This window comes from Sarcophilus harrisii, chromosome 3 (genome assembly GCF_902635505.1).
Source record: "Sarcophilus harrisii chromosome 3, mSarHar1.11, whole genome shotgun sequence".
In the NCBI taxonomy this organism is placed as follows: Eukaryota; Metazoa; Chordata; class Mammalia; order Dasyuromorphia; family Dasyuridae; genus Sarcophilus; species Sarcophilus harrisii.
The window spans coordinates 48,715,076-48,733,331 of record NC_045428.1 but is presented as its reverse complement, the minus strand read 5'-3'; the positions used below and the strand labels follow the sequence as shown (position 1 = coordinate 48,733,331).

The following is an 18,256-nucleotide window of genomic DNA, read 5'->3' as shown; positions in this document are numbered from 1 at the left end:
AATTCCACCAACAATGTGTCAGTGTCCCTGTTTTCCCACATCCCCTCCAACACTTTGCATTATTTTTCCCTGTCATTCTAGCCAGTCTGACAGGTATGTAGTGGTATCTCAGAGTTGTCTTAATTTGCATTTCTCTGATTAATAATGACTTGGAGCATCTTTTCATATGGCTAGAAATACTTTCAATTTCTTTATCTGAAAATTGTCTGTTTATATCCTTTGACCATTTATCAATTGGAAAATGGCTTGATTTCTTATAAATTAGAGTCAATTCTATATTTTGGAAATGAGGCCTTTATCAGAACCTTTGACTATAAAAATGTTTTACCAGTTTATTGTTTCCCTTCTAGTCTTGTCTGCATTCGTTTTGTTTGTACAAAAGCTTTTCAAGTTTATATAATCAAAATTTTCTATTTTATGATCACAAATTCCTTCCTCTTCCATATGTCTGAGAGATAAACTATCCTATGTTCCTCTAATTTATATATAATCTCATTCTTTATGTCTAAATCATGAATCCATTTTGACCCTATCTTGGTGTACGGTGTATAAGTGTGGGTCATTATCTAGTTTCTGTCATGCTAATTTCCCAGCAGTTTTTGTCAAATAGTGAATTCTTATCCCCAAAGCTGGGGCCTTTGGGTTTTTCAAACACTAGTTTATTAAAGTTATTGACTATTTTGTCCTTTGAACCTAACCTATTCCACTAATCAACTAGTGTATTTCTTAGCCAATACTAAATGGTTTTGGTGACCACTGCTTTCTAATATAGTTTTAGATCAGGTACAGCTAGGTCACCTTCATTTGATTTTTTTTTTTCCTAAGTTCCCTTGAAAGTCTTGACCTTTTGTTCTTACAGATGAATTTTGTTGTTATTTTTTCTAGGTCATTAAAGTAGTTTTTTGGGAGTCTGATTGATATAGCACTAAATAAATAGATTAGGTAGTATTATCATCTTTATTATATTTGCTCAACCTATCCAAGAGCACTTAATATTTTTCTAATTGATTAGATCTGACTTTATTTGTGTGGAAAGTGTTTTGTAGTTTTGCTCATATAATTCCTGACTTGCCCTTGGTAGATACATTCCCAAATATTTTATACTATCAGCAGTTACTTGAAATGGAATTTCTCTTTGTAACTCTAACTGTTGGATTTTGTTAGTGATATATAAAAATGCTGATGACTTATGTGGGTTTATTTTGTATCCTGCAACTTTGCTAAAGGTGTGGATTATTTCTGATAGGTTTTTAGTAGAATCTCTGGAGTTCTCTAAGTATACCATCATATCATCTGCAAAGAGTGATAATTTGGTTTCAGAGATGTTACTCTTGAAGATTAATGTTGCTGTACTGGAAGAGAATGACCAACAATATTTTTTAGTCTGTATATTATGAAAAGATGGCTGTCTCTAGGCAACACTTCTCTGTATTTATATTTACCTTTGAGTGTCTCATCCTTATGCTGTCTTATGACTTTTCAAAACCCTCCTTCAGATCTATCACCTTAAAATTGTCTTGATTGTATACCACAGTTCTCGGTTTCTCATTCTAATATCTCAGAGGAAAAAAGCCCCCCAAACCAAGGACATATATAGTGCCTTATTCTCTTTAGAAGTAAAAGTACAATGTGCTAATGTAAATTATTCTACAAGTCTTGGGGTTCGTAGGAGAGATAGTCTGGTGGCAGCCCTGCTTGTGGCCTTGCTTGTTGTGGCTCAGAGCACAGACCCAGGCAGCTCTTGCTGTGTTCCTGATTGTTGTTCATGTGTTCTGTCTGTCCCTACTTTTCTACCCATTGGGGCTAAAGAACACGTTTTTGAAGCCAGGTTGAGTCCCCTCATGTTGACTTGTCTTTTGCTTGCTTGGTTTCAACCTAACAAACTCCATGAAGGAGGTGCTTAGAAGTTAGTGATGAAAGTTGTCTTTATCACCATGTTAGCATCATCTTTGTCTTTGCTCCACACCTGAGTCTGTCAGGCACTGGTAATGTCCATTGAAATCTGGCCCACAGCTTCTGGTGCAGTTTCTACCACTACTAAGTTGATATGCTTGATAGATTGAGTGTGTCAGGGCCTTATGATATTTTCTTAATTAGATGTAATAAGTTTTTTTTTTTTAATAAGGGCCACTAGGACATTCCCTGTTTACTTATAAAATATTAGTATGTGTTTTCAGTCCAGTTTGATAATAGAATAAGGTTTTGTGACTTTCTACTTGTTATGCAGCAGAAAATTTTCACTTATTGGTCATTAGAAAAAATAGAGTTCTGCTGTATGATCAGGAGTTGCTGTAAAAGAAGCGGAGAGAGATTAATTTAACTTAAACAGAAACATTTGAGTGTATACTATGTGTAAAACAAGCAAATACTTCATATCATTTGTAGCACTTAGCAACAGTGTTTGATCCTTGAGAATATTTGCAATTGACATCTTTACTTGTACTTATTACAAATAAATAAATTTATTCAAAATGTTAAGCCAGGTGCAACTTTCTTTAATACCTTCCTTTCTCATCGTTCACCTCCCCTTTCTAAATGCATTTTGTTCTTCCCAGTGTTTTTCTTTGCTTAGTCTGCTGGTTAGAGCATGACCGCCTTCCCCCTTGATTGAAACAGGGATACACAGGCAGATATTTTGTCCTTTTATTTTACAGTGCAGGATGGATGGGGAGTCACACAAATAATAAATCTCGGAAGCAACATCTGAACTCTGGGTCTCTGCCAGATCGAGCACTTTTTCAACTCATGTCTGTTTAAAAAAGCCTAACTAATCTTGGTTATATTCTAGTGATTACACCCTTAGTGACCCTGGAGTTTTAATAAGGTCTAATAAGTTTATAGGGAAGTCCTTAGAAGCATAAGATCTAAGGTTGAAAGCTAGAATGGACTTTAGAGATTCACTGGTTCTCATACCTGTTGGAATTCTCAATGTTAATCCAAGGAGTTCATGCTAAAAAGTCTTTAATGGCACCATAAACAGTCAATAATTGCAGAATGTTCTGAAGAAAGTATGTCAAATTACTAGGATGGTTTACAACAGGTGTTCATGGAACCCCTTCCCATAAAAGCTTCTGATCTAGTAAAGAAAGTTCTTTTATTTTGTAGGGGAGAAAACTGGAGCCAATACGTGTGGTGGCACTGGGCTTTGAGATCAGATCTGATTTTTCATCCACTACTCTTCTCTTATATAATACTGGCCAGTAGAAAGTCAGTGTTGCCGAGCCTTATAGGCAAATATCTCCTATGTACAAGATATAGTGCCAGGAACATTCCCAATGGAGTTCTCATAGGAATCTCAATTGTCAGTTGTCCCAAGCAAAACTCCCTCCTCCTTTCTCCTTACTCCTATACCCCTAGTTCACAAAGTTAGAGTCATCCTTAACTTTTTTTCTTACTCACCTCACATATTTAATTATTTGCCAAATCCTTTTGATTTTGCCCCCTACAACAGGTCTTTGAACCTATCACTTCTAGCTCTTAGGGCACCTACTTCAGGTAGCTTCTCCCCTTTTGGATCCATTCTCCAAATAGCTGCTGCAGTTACTTTTATTTTAAAGCATGATTTTGACCAGGTTAAAAACCTCTACTTCAGAAACTCAAGTGACATGCTATTACCTCAATAAACCAAGCAAATTCCTCTGACATTTAGACCTCTTCATAACCTGGCTCTCTAACCTTTCTAGTACTTCTAGTATTTTGTATATTCTCCAATCCAGCTAGATTCTGCTCTTCTTCTCTGTCTTTGAACCTTTGCAAAGGATGTCTCCACTGTATGGAATGAATTTAGTATCTCATTTTTGCCTCTTAAAATTTCTGGTTTCTCTCAGAATTCAGCTCAAGAACCCTATCCTGATACTCATCCCAGGTGCTATTATCTTAAGAATTCAGTGGTAATTGTACCAAATACTTTGTGACCATTGACAAATCACCCCCCTCCCCCTTCTAAACCACAATTTATTTTTTTCTCATGTGTAAAATAAGTGTTGGACTGGATCATGGCTTCTTAAAAGTTTTACCACTCATGACTCTTTTTTGCCCAGGTATGTATATAAAATAGATATACAAACCAAACAATTATTTATAATCATAATTTCTTGACTCTCACATTCAATTACATGGAGTCAAACCCCACAGTTTAAGATTTAAACTGTGGGCTAGATGATTTTAAGGGCCCTTTTAGCTTTAAATCTTATATTCCAATAATTATTTAATTAATACTCCATTAGATTATGTTCTCCTTATGAGCAAACACTTAATTTTGCCCAAATCCCACTGTTGAATATTAATATGGTACCTGGCCACATAGTAAGCTAATAAATGCTTATTGATTGATTGATTGGTGTGAGAATTTAAAGACCTCTCTCCAGTAACTGTCATTTTAACCACAAATGAAGGAATTTCATTTGAATATATATCTGTATTTGAATATAGCTTTACTTTTCAGCCTGGTTTCACTTAGAGAGTATGATTTGATGCAGATGACTAAAATAGTGTTCCCTTTTTTGCAGCTGGGAAAGGCTGGGGCTTCTTGAGTCTGAATTAATTACCCAAGGCTATATAGTTGGATTGTGATGCTGGTTGGGAGGCCAGGTTTTCTGCCTTCCCAATCTAAGGCTCTTTACACTCAGAAGCACCAGTATATACCCTCCTTAGTAACTAGAATCTTATCAAACTGGAAACCATCCATGCGTCTCAACTGACACACTTCTTAGCCATGTTGGCTTTCTTGTAGCTACAAGTTTTATGGGTACCAGAACAAACCGGTCTTAACACTACCAGCCCACCTTCCTAATTATATTAATCTTCAGTAATATCCCTCAAACTACTTCTTGACCACCAAGCATCATTGCAAATGTACTTTAGCCCTAGCATTCAATATTTGTATCCCATTGCTCTTCAGATTACTTTAAACTTTGTTACCTTTGTGATATTCCAAGACATGAACTGGCAATATTACCAGGAGAATTTGGTGTTGAAAAGATCAATTTCTTAAAGGCATTGATTGTATAATTTCCCAATTTAGCAGGCTATACATGTACATCTATTTGTCTGTCTATTGCTGTACATTTTTAAGTTTTTAAGATCTTTTTGTGAGAGTTAGAAGACCTGGGCTGAGGTCTAATCACAAGTCTGTCACTTAACATTAGATGAATCATTTTATTAATTACATGCCTTATTTATATAATGAGAGAATTGGACTTAGAAGGTCCCTAGGTCCCTCCTGTGTGAAGTTTGTTAGGTTATTTCATGAAAATATATTGTGGGCAATTATGATTGATATTTACAAGAATGACACAGTTACATTTATTTTTGTATATACTTAAAATACTGTTTTACAAATGTTTCTGGAAAAATGACTATGACTGACTGGAAAAGAGTAAGACAGAAACATCTGAGACTATCAATACTTAAAAGAAAATGATAGGAAAATGAATTCTCAGAATACTTAGCTACAGTTTAATTAGGTGTCAGTATTTGCTTTGCTCTTTTGAAAGCCCATTCACCTACTGCTGTCTGTGAGGCATATTTGAAATTCTGGGTTGCCATTTACATTCTTCATTGATCAGAAATAGCCTTTGGTTTAAAAATAAAATATTTTCTAGTTTTTAGTGAATATGTTCTCCAGGTGCTCCTAGAAAACAAATCTGAGTCCATAAAAATATAAGCCAATTCTTAGGCATATATATATACACTATCCATTTCTAAAATATCCATTAAATATCATTCTAAAGTGGCATCGAGCCATTGTATTTTTCAATGTTCTTGAATTATGTTTGGAGATTTTTCAATTCTGCAAACATTATTGCCCTCAAATTAAACTGTGAAGGTATAGTTTTGTAAATGTTTTTGGTTAATCTCTTGGTAACATATTTGTTCCTTTCAAAAATATAGTATACCTTCATGCTTTAATTCAGCATTTTATTTATTGCTTGCTACATTGAAATACTACCCTGATGTATTACTAATTAAATTTGATAATATTTTTCTGTATACACAAAATGTACTAGAGCACATTACTACCTAGCTAGTTTTAAATCCTATACTAATTCTCAATTGAATAATATAAATTTAGTAGCAGTGTACATGCCACTGAGTAGTTTACTGCTGCAGTTTTAAAATTTTCAGATGAATGTAGTTTCCTGGCATTATAACAGGGTAAGTTTTTGGATTATGTTCAGTATTAAAATAAGATTATAGTTCACATTTACATATTACTTTACACTTGACAAAGCTCTTTTTAGTCATTTGATTCAACTTTAGATATATCTCTATTATATGCATGGGACCATGTTTGGTAAATAGAGATTAAGAAAATGTAGTCTTTTCATGAAGTTAATAATAGATAAGGAGCCAAGACACACATGATGCGAATAACAATAACAGTGAAAATAATTAATATTTATGTAGTACTTAAAAATATGCTATACACTTTGTGAAATGAAATTACCTCATTTGATCTCACAATAACCCCTGGAAGATAGATACTGTTATTGCCATTTTACAGTTGAGGAAACTGATACAGACAGAATAAAAGTGACGTGCTTAGGATCATAATCTGAAGTGTCTGAGGCTGGATATGGACTCAGGCCATCTTGCCTTCAGACATCGTACATCATGGAGTCATCTCACTGCCAAAATTTAGGAGGCTAGTAAAGAAAACTTGTAATATTCTGGCTAGCTCTCTGGAGGTCCTTCTAATGGGCCTTGGTTTCAGCAGAATAATCACCACAAGAATAATCAGGAATAAAGTCCAAAGTCTTTATTGTCTCCTTCACAGTCTGTCTCCTTTGCTGGGGCTAGGCTAGCTTTCTGCAGGACCTTCAGATGGGCCTTGGTCTCAGTGGAAAAGTGAAGGAAACATAACAGCCATCATTAGGGTCTTTATCTTTGAGTCTGTCCTCCAGCCTCCAGGCCTCTGTCTTCTCTGTCTATCTTTGAGACTATCTCCCTCTCAAATCTCTTAGCTCTTATATACTCTATTATAAGTACATCATCATTGGTGTCAATCTTGTAGAATAAGTGTCACTTTGTAGAACTATACTAAGTACGAAGTACATGTAAACTAGATAACAGTTATCTCATCAGTTCAGTTCCTCTGAGTTAACACCTTGTTTTAAGTATACTTCTCCAGAGTTAAAAACATGGGGTTTGATTATTTTAAGCTATATAGGGTAAAGACAATTACAGTTTTTTTGAGGTACCTGAGAGAACTCAAGTGGTTGTGGTAGTCTGAAAGAAGAGAGAGTTCAGGAATAAACATAAACAATTTGGGGGTCATCTGCACACATGATAGTTGAAGCTAAAAGAATTGATGAGATTGTCAGGGGAAAAAAATAAAAATTGAAGAAAGACCAGGGACAGAAATTTAGGAAATATTTGTAATAAAAAGTCAGGAGGAAGAAATAGGAAAGGAGAAAAAGTGATCATAAATGTAATAAGAGAACTAGGAAAGTATATAAGAGAATCAGTCCATAAAGAACGCAATCAGGCTTCAGAGGTAGATGACTGAGAAAAAAGTCTTTGGATTTAGCAAGGGGTAAGTCAGAACTCTGACAGCTAGGAAGGAATAAAGAACAGATCAAGATCGTGAGAAGTTTTGAATGGAGGGCAGCTCACAGTTTTCAGTAATGGTGAAGTAAGAGGCTAAGTTAACAGCTGCTGCTTATTAGTGTGTAGATTTTGGGACAGGTTGTGGAGGAGAAAGGAAAAAAAAATGTTGCTTTGGAGAATGGGGGGGAAATCGGTGAAAACTGAGTCATCTTTCTTAAGCAGCAATGACAGATTTATAAAGAAGTGAGAATAGCACAAATTTGTGACTATCCCTTGAAATTCAATAGCCTGGGAATTGGTAGGAACTACTAAGGGTTTGTGAGATTCTGTGTTTGGGACTTGTTAATCATTAAGATGACTGACCCCATTAATCAAAACAGATTCTGAATGAAAGTTAAGTTGGAATGGAGATGATAACCAAACAGATTTTGATCTTTTAAAAGACATATATGACCTGGACTGTAAAATTCTGGAAGATTAGAGATAATTAACAAGTAGTTATATGAAAATACATTGTTTTAGAAAAGAGTATTAAGAGTAGGTTAGAATCATAAGAAGTTGGAATACAGGTGACTCATAGATTCCCTAGAATGTTAAAGCAAAAAGGGAGTTGAATGATTCTTTGATCCACTATACATTCACTCTTAACCCATCATTGTTCCACCTTCTTTTATAGATGAGAAGTTGCAACTTAGCTAATGTTTCATAGTTGTTAAGTCAAAGCCAGACTAAAACTACTTTTATCTTCTTACTCTGGGTTAGTTCAGTGTTTCCTCATGACCCAGTGAAATCAGCAGAGCTCAGCCAAACAAAGAGCTAAAAGCTAGAACTTAAGAAATCTTGTTCTAGCCAAAGAGAGAGAGCAATAATTTAGAAGGTTCAAGTTTTAATTTTAGAATATGTCTACTTTGAAAGAAAAAGAGAATGGAGTAAAAGGATGCTAAAGGAATGATTTAGTGAAGAAAACTAATATTATTCCTAAGATAAAATATGAGCATGTAGGTAGAAAAGAACCCATTTTGATCAATCAGTTAATATTTATTAAACTCCTATGTGCTGAGCTTCATATACTCAGTGCTGGAGATACAAAGGCAAAAATTAGTCCCTATACTCGAGCAGCTTTCAATCTGATGAGAGAGACAACATGAAAATAATTCTGTACAAATATACTAGATAGATTGGAAATAATCAACAGAGAGAAAGCACTAGAATTATGGAGGATTGGGAAAGGTGTCCTGTTGAAGGTGGAATTTTAGTTAACTACTGTATTCTGCATTATCAAATGTTGAAGGAAAAACCAGGGAAACTGATGCATGGAGTAAAGGCCTTTCAATAAAAGTATCAGAGGACTATAGAATTTGGAGTTGGAAGAAATGTTTTAGATCACTGAGTGAACTCTATTAATGAAAAAAGCATAAAGGTAAATGAGCAATTGACCTGTTGCTTAAATTCACAAATATTAATTTACTCTGAGACTTGGATCTAATTTCTAACTCCCAAATCAGTTCTTCCTATTAACACTTTTCTAAGATGTCTTTCTCCCCTGTTCAGAAATACAAATGTTAGAGCAATTTCAATGGGCAGGGAGGGAAGCAAATTTTTATTTTACATCAATCCAGAAGAAAAAAATATATATGCCTATTATCAGGAAAAGATTTGGTAGAGATATTCTCTATCTTTAAATGACGATGATTTGTGTTAGAAATAAAATTCATAGAGCTAATGCTGTCACAAACAACATTATTTCTTTAGTTCACCATAACAATGCTTTTATTTAGTTAAAAATTACTATTTATCCTGAGTAAATATTTGAACAAGTGAAACAAATGTGTTTCCAGGCCCTAACTAGGTGGTAAGCACTCTGTGATAATACCTAAATGTTTTTTTTAATGTACTTCTGAACGAAGAAAGGGAAAACTCAGCAGTTCTTTGGTTCTTAGTTCTGAGTATTAAAATAATTGCCCTTGAATATCTTCTGCAGCCATCAGAAAACTATTCCATAGCTAAGTAAATATTTTTGATGCCTTTATATGTTGGAATTAAAATATTTTGCAACCCACTTTTATAGAGTTTTCCATCTGACGAAGGCTGGCCATTTGCAAAATACCTTGGAGCATGTGGAAGAATGGTGGCTGTAAATTATGTTGGAGAAGAATTATGGAGCTACTTCAACGCACCCTGGGAAAAACGTGTCGATCTGGCTTGGCAGTTGATGGAAATAGCGGAACAGCTTACTAACAATGACTTTGAATTTGCACTCTACCTCCTAGACGTCAGTTTTGACAACTTTGCAGTTGGTCCTAGAGATGGGAAGGTGATCATTGTAGATGCTGAAAATGTTTTGGTTGCAGACAAAAGATTAATTAGACAAAGTAAGTACTTTTAATTTTCTTTTCCCATTCCTTATGAATTCAGCTTGATATTCCTAAAACAATTTTCCTATTTTACATATGGTTAGGACTCCTTAAAAGCCATTCTTCCTCTTACCTACTTTGTTTTCATTTGTCTAAGATCAGAGGTGTTGAGCATTCATGGGTGTACTTTGAGCTGCTAGAACCAGATTAAAATGTAATTGGGAAATATTTAACAGGGAGAATAAAAGTAAAATATAGATATTACTATATGGTTTTCTAAGTCATTAAGTGGCCTTCCTTTAGTTGAACATTACTGCTCTAAGATGACTAAAATGGGTACCTATATATGGTTGACCTATTGTATGTTTGGTTTGCATTACCAAGCAATGCTGCTGCTCTCCAGTATAAAGCTGTGTTTAATTCTTACGGATTAATGTATTCATCATTGGACAAACCTTTTTTTTTTTTTTTTAAAGAATATAAATATATCTCTCTTCTATAGGAATGCAGAATTAAATTTTACAAAGAAATTCACTGAATCTGTATCCTAAACATCTCCAAGATTCATTTGAATTCATGTTATTCAATATTACTGTGACGTGCAGGTGCCAGAACCTCCTTTCATAGATGCTGCTGTTTGTTGATATGTATACCCTCTTCTATTCCTGACATTTCCCAGTGTCCCTGTGGGTCATTCCAGGAGCTTTAGTCCTCATTCTGGAAACTCCGTATTTTCCATCCTTGTATCTTGTGACATAGTGGTCCAATCCCCAAGTAGAACAAATGAAAACAGACTGTAGGAGATAAGTTGTTTCTAGAATTGTTCAAGAAAGAAAATTGAAGGGATGCTTAATGTGTAGTGCCTTAAGAAATGAACTGCATGGTAAAGTTCAGGAACATACTATTCCCATCCGTATTGTCACAGATCTGATTTCCTAAATATCGATTTGTCAAGGGAGAAGACCTTAGCAGACACTTAGAGGAGTGAAGTGTTTTGCACAAAAACTCCATGGGTGGCAGATCCAGAATTCAGATCCTGCTCCTCTGAGTGCAGATTCATTGACCTTTCTATTATGTCCTGGTATTCACCACATCCAGACCTGTTTAACTGAACCTCTTTCATGCAGTACCCCATGAAACTTTGCTACCACTATCTCAATTTTAATTTTTCTTGTCTTTTAATTAATCTTAACTTTTCCTGAGTAGTATTTATTATAATGCCCATATCATAATCTATTGAGTCCTTTACTTAAATTTCCTGTATCAGTTGCTATTTATATAAATAGAAACTTTTGACATAAAATTAATACAATCATTGAAACTGTTTTAAAACTTTTCTAGAACTTTTCCATTTAATTTTAAATTTCACATTTAAAATTTCATGTTGCTTTCTCAAGTACTGAGTAAATTTTCATTCTTTGACAAGACATGACCATGTGTGCATTTGTGTGTGTATATACATATACGCACACAGACACATTCCTGTAATCCATTTTTATTTTTCAAGGAGTTCTTGCTCATAATTAGACTGTCTCATGATGAATTTTAGAAAGTCTTATAAAGTACCTAATTCTTTGAATTAAATCTAGCCTGTCAGTACTTCTGTGTAACCCATGAAACACATCCAAGGCTAGACCATCTACATTCAGTAACATTAAGATCAAGTTCTCATTTGAGAGATATATGTCTTTGTTTTTAAAAAGTAAATGTTAAAAAACAATGAACTTGATAATTATAGCAGCTACTTGTGATCTTAGAGTAACCTGTTTTTGACCTTCTTCCAATCCTCTTATAGATCTTCCGAGAAATTCCCTCCCTAGTTGAGATTTAATGCTATTTATGAACAAATCTAGAATCGTGTATGACAATCTGATGGCAGTGACTCTAGACCCAGCATTGAAATTCACTGTTCATACTACAGCTTCCATGATAGTTTAATCAGGGGTTTCTGTCCTGCTGCTGTAGAAGAAAATATATTCTTGGAGTCCTGAAGTGGACTCAACTCTTCATAGAAATGTTTTTTAAAAACGTAGTCAGATTCTGTTACTATTAGTAGAATATAGCTTCAATGAGGATTAATATAGGCAGAATGTGTGTGCATATGTATGTGTATTTTATGCATGTGTGTCTATAATACAATGCATATGTGTCCCTATATGTACATGTGTAGGTATACACATTCATGGAGTGCACGTGTGTATATATGTGTATTATATGTAATATAGATCTGTTTGAATATGTATGTGTATTTAGGTATGTAGATGGATACCTAATATCCATAGATGGATGGATCTATAGATGGATATAAATATCTCTTACTTGTACATAAAAGGGTTTTTTCTATGAAAAAATACATTTTAAGTTCCAAACAACTCTTGAAATGCCTATACTATAGCTATTATAAATAACATTTCTGTTTAAATTTCTGAGACAATGAACAATGTCTTATGGGGTAAAAGTAACTTAGGATTGGGTTCTGGGTAGGGTCATTTAAAATTATCTCATCTGATCCCTCATTTTACAAGTGAGGAAATGGAGATCCATATATAGAAAAGGATTTATCTATAGCATATTGCTATTAAATGGGCTAACTAGGGGTTCAAATCCAAGTAATGTGATTATACTTTTTCCATAATGCCTTCAGTATTTTATGTGTCTTTTAGAAAGGATGTAGATAAATTGTAATTAGTATTTCAATAATTTGTATATAAATGAAACTTTGAAAGTGTCAAAAGTGGTGTATTCCTGCAAATAACAACTGTAGCTGAAGAGTTTAGAAATTGTCATTGATTTGGTGCACTCTTGCAATAATTGGCTCCTTGCCAAGGATGGAGCATAACTACCAAAGGTTAATAAGGATATATTTGTTTAACAGATGTCCAGAGATAGAAATGGCCAATGTTGGGGGAAGGAAAGGAGATTAATATACTATTGTTAGAGAATTTTGCACTCATTTGGTATGGATGCGACTGTGTTCAGTGCAGCTTGTTCATGTCTTAACCATTTTGGAAAGCAGTTTTGAATTATGATAAATTCACCAACATATCTGACTTTAAGATATGCCACTGATAGGCATTGGATATCTGAGATAGAAAGGTAACATGCACAAATGTTTATAGTAGCATTTTTTTCCCTAGTAGCAAAGAACTAGAAACAAAAATAATTCTACAGATGGAGCAATGGCTAAACAGATTTTGGTATATGAATGCAATGTGATAAATTCACTATAAGAAGTAAATATAAAAAAATTAGAAAACATGGGAGAACATAAAATGATACAAAATGAAATCATGAGAATCAGTAAAATATATATTACATATATATATATATACATACAGTAACTATAATATATAAGAAGACTATAAAACCATAAATAGAAAAATAATAAAATAATAGAAACAATACCATGAAATCAGAAGAGATAAGATATCTTCTTTGCTGAAGTGAGAGATTATGAATGTAAAACACTACATGACATCGATGTATTACAGGCTAGGTTTGCTAGAATTTCTTTTGCTTTTCAAATCCTTTCTTATAAGATATGGCCTTCAATATCAATAGACGTGAAGGAGAGAGCCATCTATGTCCAGAAAGAGGACTGTTGGGACTGAATGTGAATCACAACATATCACCTTTTTTATTGCTTCCTTTTTGTTTCCTTTTTTCTTTTTTTTTTTTTCCTTTTTGATCTGATTTTTCTTGTGTAGAAATATGTATAGAAGAATTCTTGCACATGTTTTACATATATTGGATCACTTTCTATCTAGGGAAAGGAAAATGAGGGAGAAATTTGGAACACAAGGTTTTGCAGGAGTGAATGTTGAAAACTATCTTTGCATATATTTTGAAATTAAAAAATATTATAAAAAAATAAGATGGCCTTTTGAGGAAAAAAAAGAGGAAGCATATATTGGGAAATGGAAGTGATGTAATGATACTAGAAATTTAGTTTTTTTAAAAATGTATTTGCCTGGAGATTTACAAATTTATTCAGATTGCAATTGAAAAGCAAGAGAAAATAAGAAAGTTGCCAGTATTGAGAATAGTTCCAGTTTAGAGTTACTAGAAATTCACAAGAAGCAAATGCTCACTGACCAAATATCTAAGGTCCTCTAGCTTAAAATTCTGCATTTGAAAATTCCAAGTATGTCATATTTAGGAATAGAATTTTGACAACACAGAGAATTACAAAGAAGAAAGGTTAGGGGGGCAGGTGGGAATTATCCAAAAAAAAAAAAAATAATACGGTTATGACAGAAATGTGGTACAATACCTTAAGAATCATGTCAGGATCAGTAAATTCTAAAATGTGTAACTAACCATTTGGATTTCCTTTTTCTTTTGTTGATGAAGATAATATCAATGGGGGGAAATGACAACAAAGGAGTTTCATATATATTTTTCCCCACTCATTTTTTCTTTCCCTTACTAATAGAATTGTAAACTTAGTTTCTTATAAAACTTTAATTAGGTGTGTGTGCATCTGGCTGCATTTAAATGTACACTTTTTTTGTTGCAAGTTTTAAAGTAGAAATCACATTCTTTTATTTTGGAAAATAGATGTTAATTAAACTTAATCTATAATATTATGTGAAATTGTTGAAATTCCTTGGATATGGAATTAAGCTTTTGATAACATTTAATAGTATATTTTCCTTCTTTCACAGATAAACCTGAGAACTGGGATGTATGGTACGAAAGCAAGTTTGATGACTGTGATAAAGAAGCTTGCTTATCATTTTCAAAAGAAATTCTTTGTTCTCGTGCCACTGTGGATCACAATTACTATGCTGTTTGTCAGAACCTCTTGTCCAGACACGCCACCTGGCGGGGCACTTCCGGAGGACTGCTTCATGACCCACCGGGCGAAATCGCCAAAGATGGCCGGCTGGAGGCCTTGCTCGATGAGTGTGCCCGCCCAAAGAAGCGGTTTGGCCGATTCCAAGCTGCAAAAGAACTGCGGGAATATTTAGCACAATTAAGTAACAATGGGAGGTAGTCCATGCTGATTTTTTTTTTTCCTTCTTTTTCCCTTTGACTAGCACTGGCTAAAACTAAAGATATTACTCTATGAGGAGAAATGAAATTTGCAAGAGTTACCTTCAAAAGATAAATTTAATCTAGTAAATCTAATACGTTAACATTCATCAAATGTGGCATATCAAAGATATGATGCTTCTCTGCAAACAAATGTGTATCCATCTTATGAAGATTGGAGCTACCATTGACTTTCTTCTCCCCTGAATATCTGAGGGGTAGATCAGCAATTATTGTAAAGCTATTAGAAATTTCTGATAGCTTAATTGGCTTGTGTATCAAAGGGTACTTGACATAGCCTGCATTAGTATCACAATTCTGTGAGGCTCTTGCATTTACTTGGAAAGTCAAGTTAGAATGGCCTGTTTTATAGGCCTCTTTTCCTCCTGATATGTGGGAGTTTTTTTTTTTTTTCTTTCTATTTTATGTTCATCTTATTAAATTTATATACATGCAGCTAAATGTAGGTATTGCATTTTTTAAAAAACTTAACTGGTTTTCATTCATTGTTGTGTGGTTCATATTTACTACAAGGGCAGGATTCCCATGTTTACTGTCTTTCAACTGGATATTATGTATATGCCAGTTTTTTTTTTTTTTTCTTTTAACATTCTGGGTACATTGTGAACTTTATTTTCCTTTCTTGTGGTTCTGTCATTACAGCTCTCATATGAGTGCTTCAGGTCAATTAGTAATTATACAAATTTCTACCCACTATGCCAATAAGTAAAATTGAGCAGGGAGTTCTTGGCATATGTTTCAAAATGTCTAAGTTAGATTGACTAGAGGCTTTAAGAAGAGCTTAGGAGGAAGTTACATCTGCTTTTGGCAGGGGAGGGGAAAATCCCCAAAATTTTGTTTTTAAAGGAAAATTAGTCCAGTGGAGTAAATAAAGCATATGCCAAAGAAACATTAGTCAGTCCCTAGGCTAGATTAAAAAAAAAAAAGCATTTTCAAATTCTTTAGCCTGACTAACCTTAGGTTCATTAGTCTTCTAGCTGTTTTATTTTTAAGATGTAAATTTTTTTCCATTCCTTTTTAACATTTGATAGCTGATTTCAAAGTTCTTCTAGGGCTGTACATTTTAGGGTAATTTTGGTCATGTGTGTGGCTGTGTGGGTGTGTGGATGTATGTGTGGATGTGCTTTCCCTGAGTCAACAAAAATCATTTAAGTTTATCAGTGTTTAATGTTTTATCTATTTCAGGAGTAGGCAACTATCTTAGTCATGGAGGGACTAATGTAAATTTTTACTCCAAGGAAGGCTGAACATGAGTGTATGGTTTAGGCTATTCAGCCAGTCTGCTTACTCTCTTAATTATGGTATTCATTGCTTATATACAAGGACGATAGCTCCATATATCACAGATGATAATGCTATGTGGGCCATTTAAGACTGATAATCATGCTGTAAATTGCCTACTGTCGATGTAGGTAATTTTAGCTCATTTCTGTTTACAGTACAATTTGGTACAGTATCTGACATAAGATTGACCTTATTCTAAATAAGAAAGTAATTGAAATATGCACAACCAAAATAACTTTCTTGAAAATTACAAGAGCTTGGTTTTTGCATTTTTAGACAATTCTCAATAGAGCTGTAATATTAATAATGAAAACAGTAGCCACTGTGTTTTTTACAGTAGCAAAAGCATGGAATTAAACCAAAATTATGGCTTCATGATGGATTATTTTGAATACTGTATTGGAAATTTCTTTCAAACCAAATTAAGGTGTTTTTTTTTTTTTTTTTTTTGGTTATTTTCTTTTTTAAAGAGCAGGGTGAAATAAAGTCGATAGTTCTGAAATTTTATTTAAATATGAAAAATTAGATTATATTTGCCAAAAATAAAATGAGTACAGATTATGCAGATCATTTAGACTTTTAAGTTTTTTTTTTTAAATGTGGTCATAATCTAGCTCTCTATAAAATATTTCTTAATTGAAGAAAATAATTTAAAAGCTGCTTTGTAAATTCTGAAAGGTTTTGTCATAAATAAGTTTACTTTATGGCAGACATTCACTCCATACTTTCAAAAGCCTTCAAATAACAACTACATTCTTGAAGCAAAGCACCTTTTTATTTGAAGAATCTATATCACAAACCTTAGAATACCAGTGAAAATCAAAAACAAACACCATGACTTAACATTGAAATTGCTGTTCATTTTACTTTTCCCCTCAAGTCTGATTTGAATGTGTGATTACTGAATGGTATATGAGTACACTGCCAGCAAAGATTGATAGTAAAGGTAGTTTTTCATAACTGGCATTTTTCCCTTTTAAATTTGTTGTGGGACTTAGTTCCTTTAGAAATAGGCTGATAAAGCAGATTATGGAAAGAAATTGGAATTTTAAAACTATCGAGAACAACTTGTATGTGAAAAGCAATAAATATTTTGTTCAACTTGCACCTATCAGATATTTATTATACAACAGCAGTTTATATTTTTAACCATTGCCCATTAATAGACAAACTCGGTAAAATATTTTTGAATGAGACATTTGGGATTTGTATGTGCATTAAAATTGTCTTTTGTACTGTAAGTTGCTGTTTAATTTCAATATTTTACCAGAACTGTCTCCCTGTGCCTTTATATTACAAAGTTGTTTCTACAACTTTTAATGATCTTAATAAAGAATACTTTATGACTCTCATCTTTTTCAAGCTCGTTATTGTCTGTATTAAAGATCTAAACTTAGTTTGAGTAAAAATAAACTTTTTTATCGAACTATACAGTAAGTAGAGGTCAAGATTATATCTGTTATGCAAGCAAGAAATTTATGAACTTAAAAAATTACCATTTTATTTGTCATTTGATTCTGTGCCTTGAAAATTTTAATTGTGTCTTGCTAGTCATCAAAACTATATGCTATAAATGTTATGATGAGGAAGAATTCAGGGACTTTAATGCTAATGCATTTAGAACTTCACAACTGTGTGTTAGAGATAATTACACAGCTTTATAATGGAAGGGGGTGCCTTTTCCCAAGGAAGCTTGAGGTATCTCCCAAAGTTTGGAGGGATAATGGAAAACTTAATTTTAGTCTTTTTTATATATATATATATATATATATATATATATATATACACATACACACATATATATATATATATATTTAAGTAAGGAACATAAAATGTAATCTAGTCTAACTCCTCATTTATCTAATAAGCAATCTACCACCTATAGAGATTAAATTAATTGCCTGCTATTAGACAGCTAGTAGCTAGTTCATGGCAAACCTGAAAACCAGACTTGAATTTCATTTCTAGAACTCTTGTTATTTTATCATAACCATCTTTAAAAGCAAGGA

At 33.5% G+C, this 18,256-nt stretch overlaps 1 protein-coding gene across 1 annotated transcript in view; it reads left to right on the top strand.

Moving 5' to 3' along the window:
• Positions 1-17,599, top strand: part of DIPK2A (divergent protein kinase domain 2A) — a 38,239-nt gene extending 20,640 nt beyond the window's left edge. Inside the window, exons 2-3 of the mRNA XM_031957808.1 lie at positions 9,620-9,923; positions 14,573-17,599. Coding sequence (XP_031813668.1) covers positions 9,620-9,923; positions 14,573-14,904 — 636 coding nt within the window. The 3' untranslated portion in view covers positions 14,905-17,599. The remainder of the gene's footprint in view (positions 1-9,619; positions 9,924-14,572) is intronic.
• The last annotated feature ends 657 nt before the right edge of the window (positions 17,600-18,256 follow it).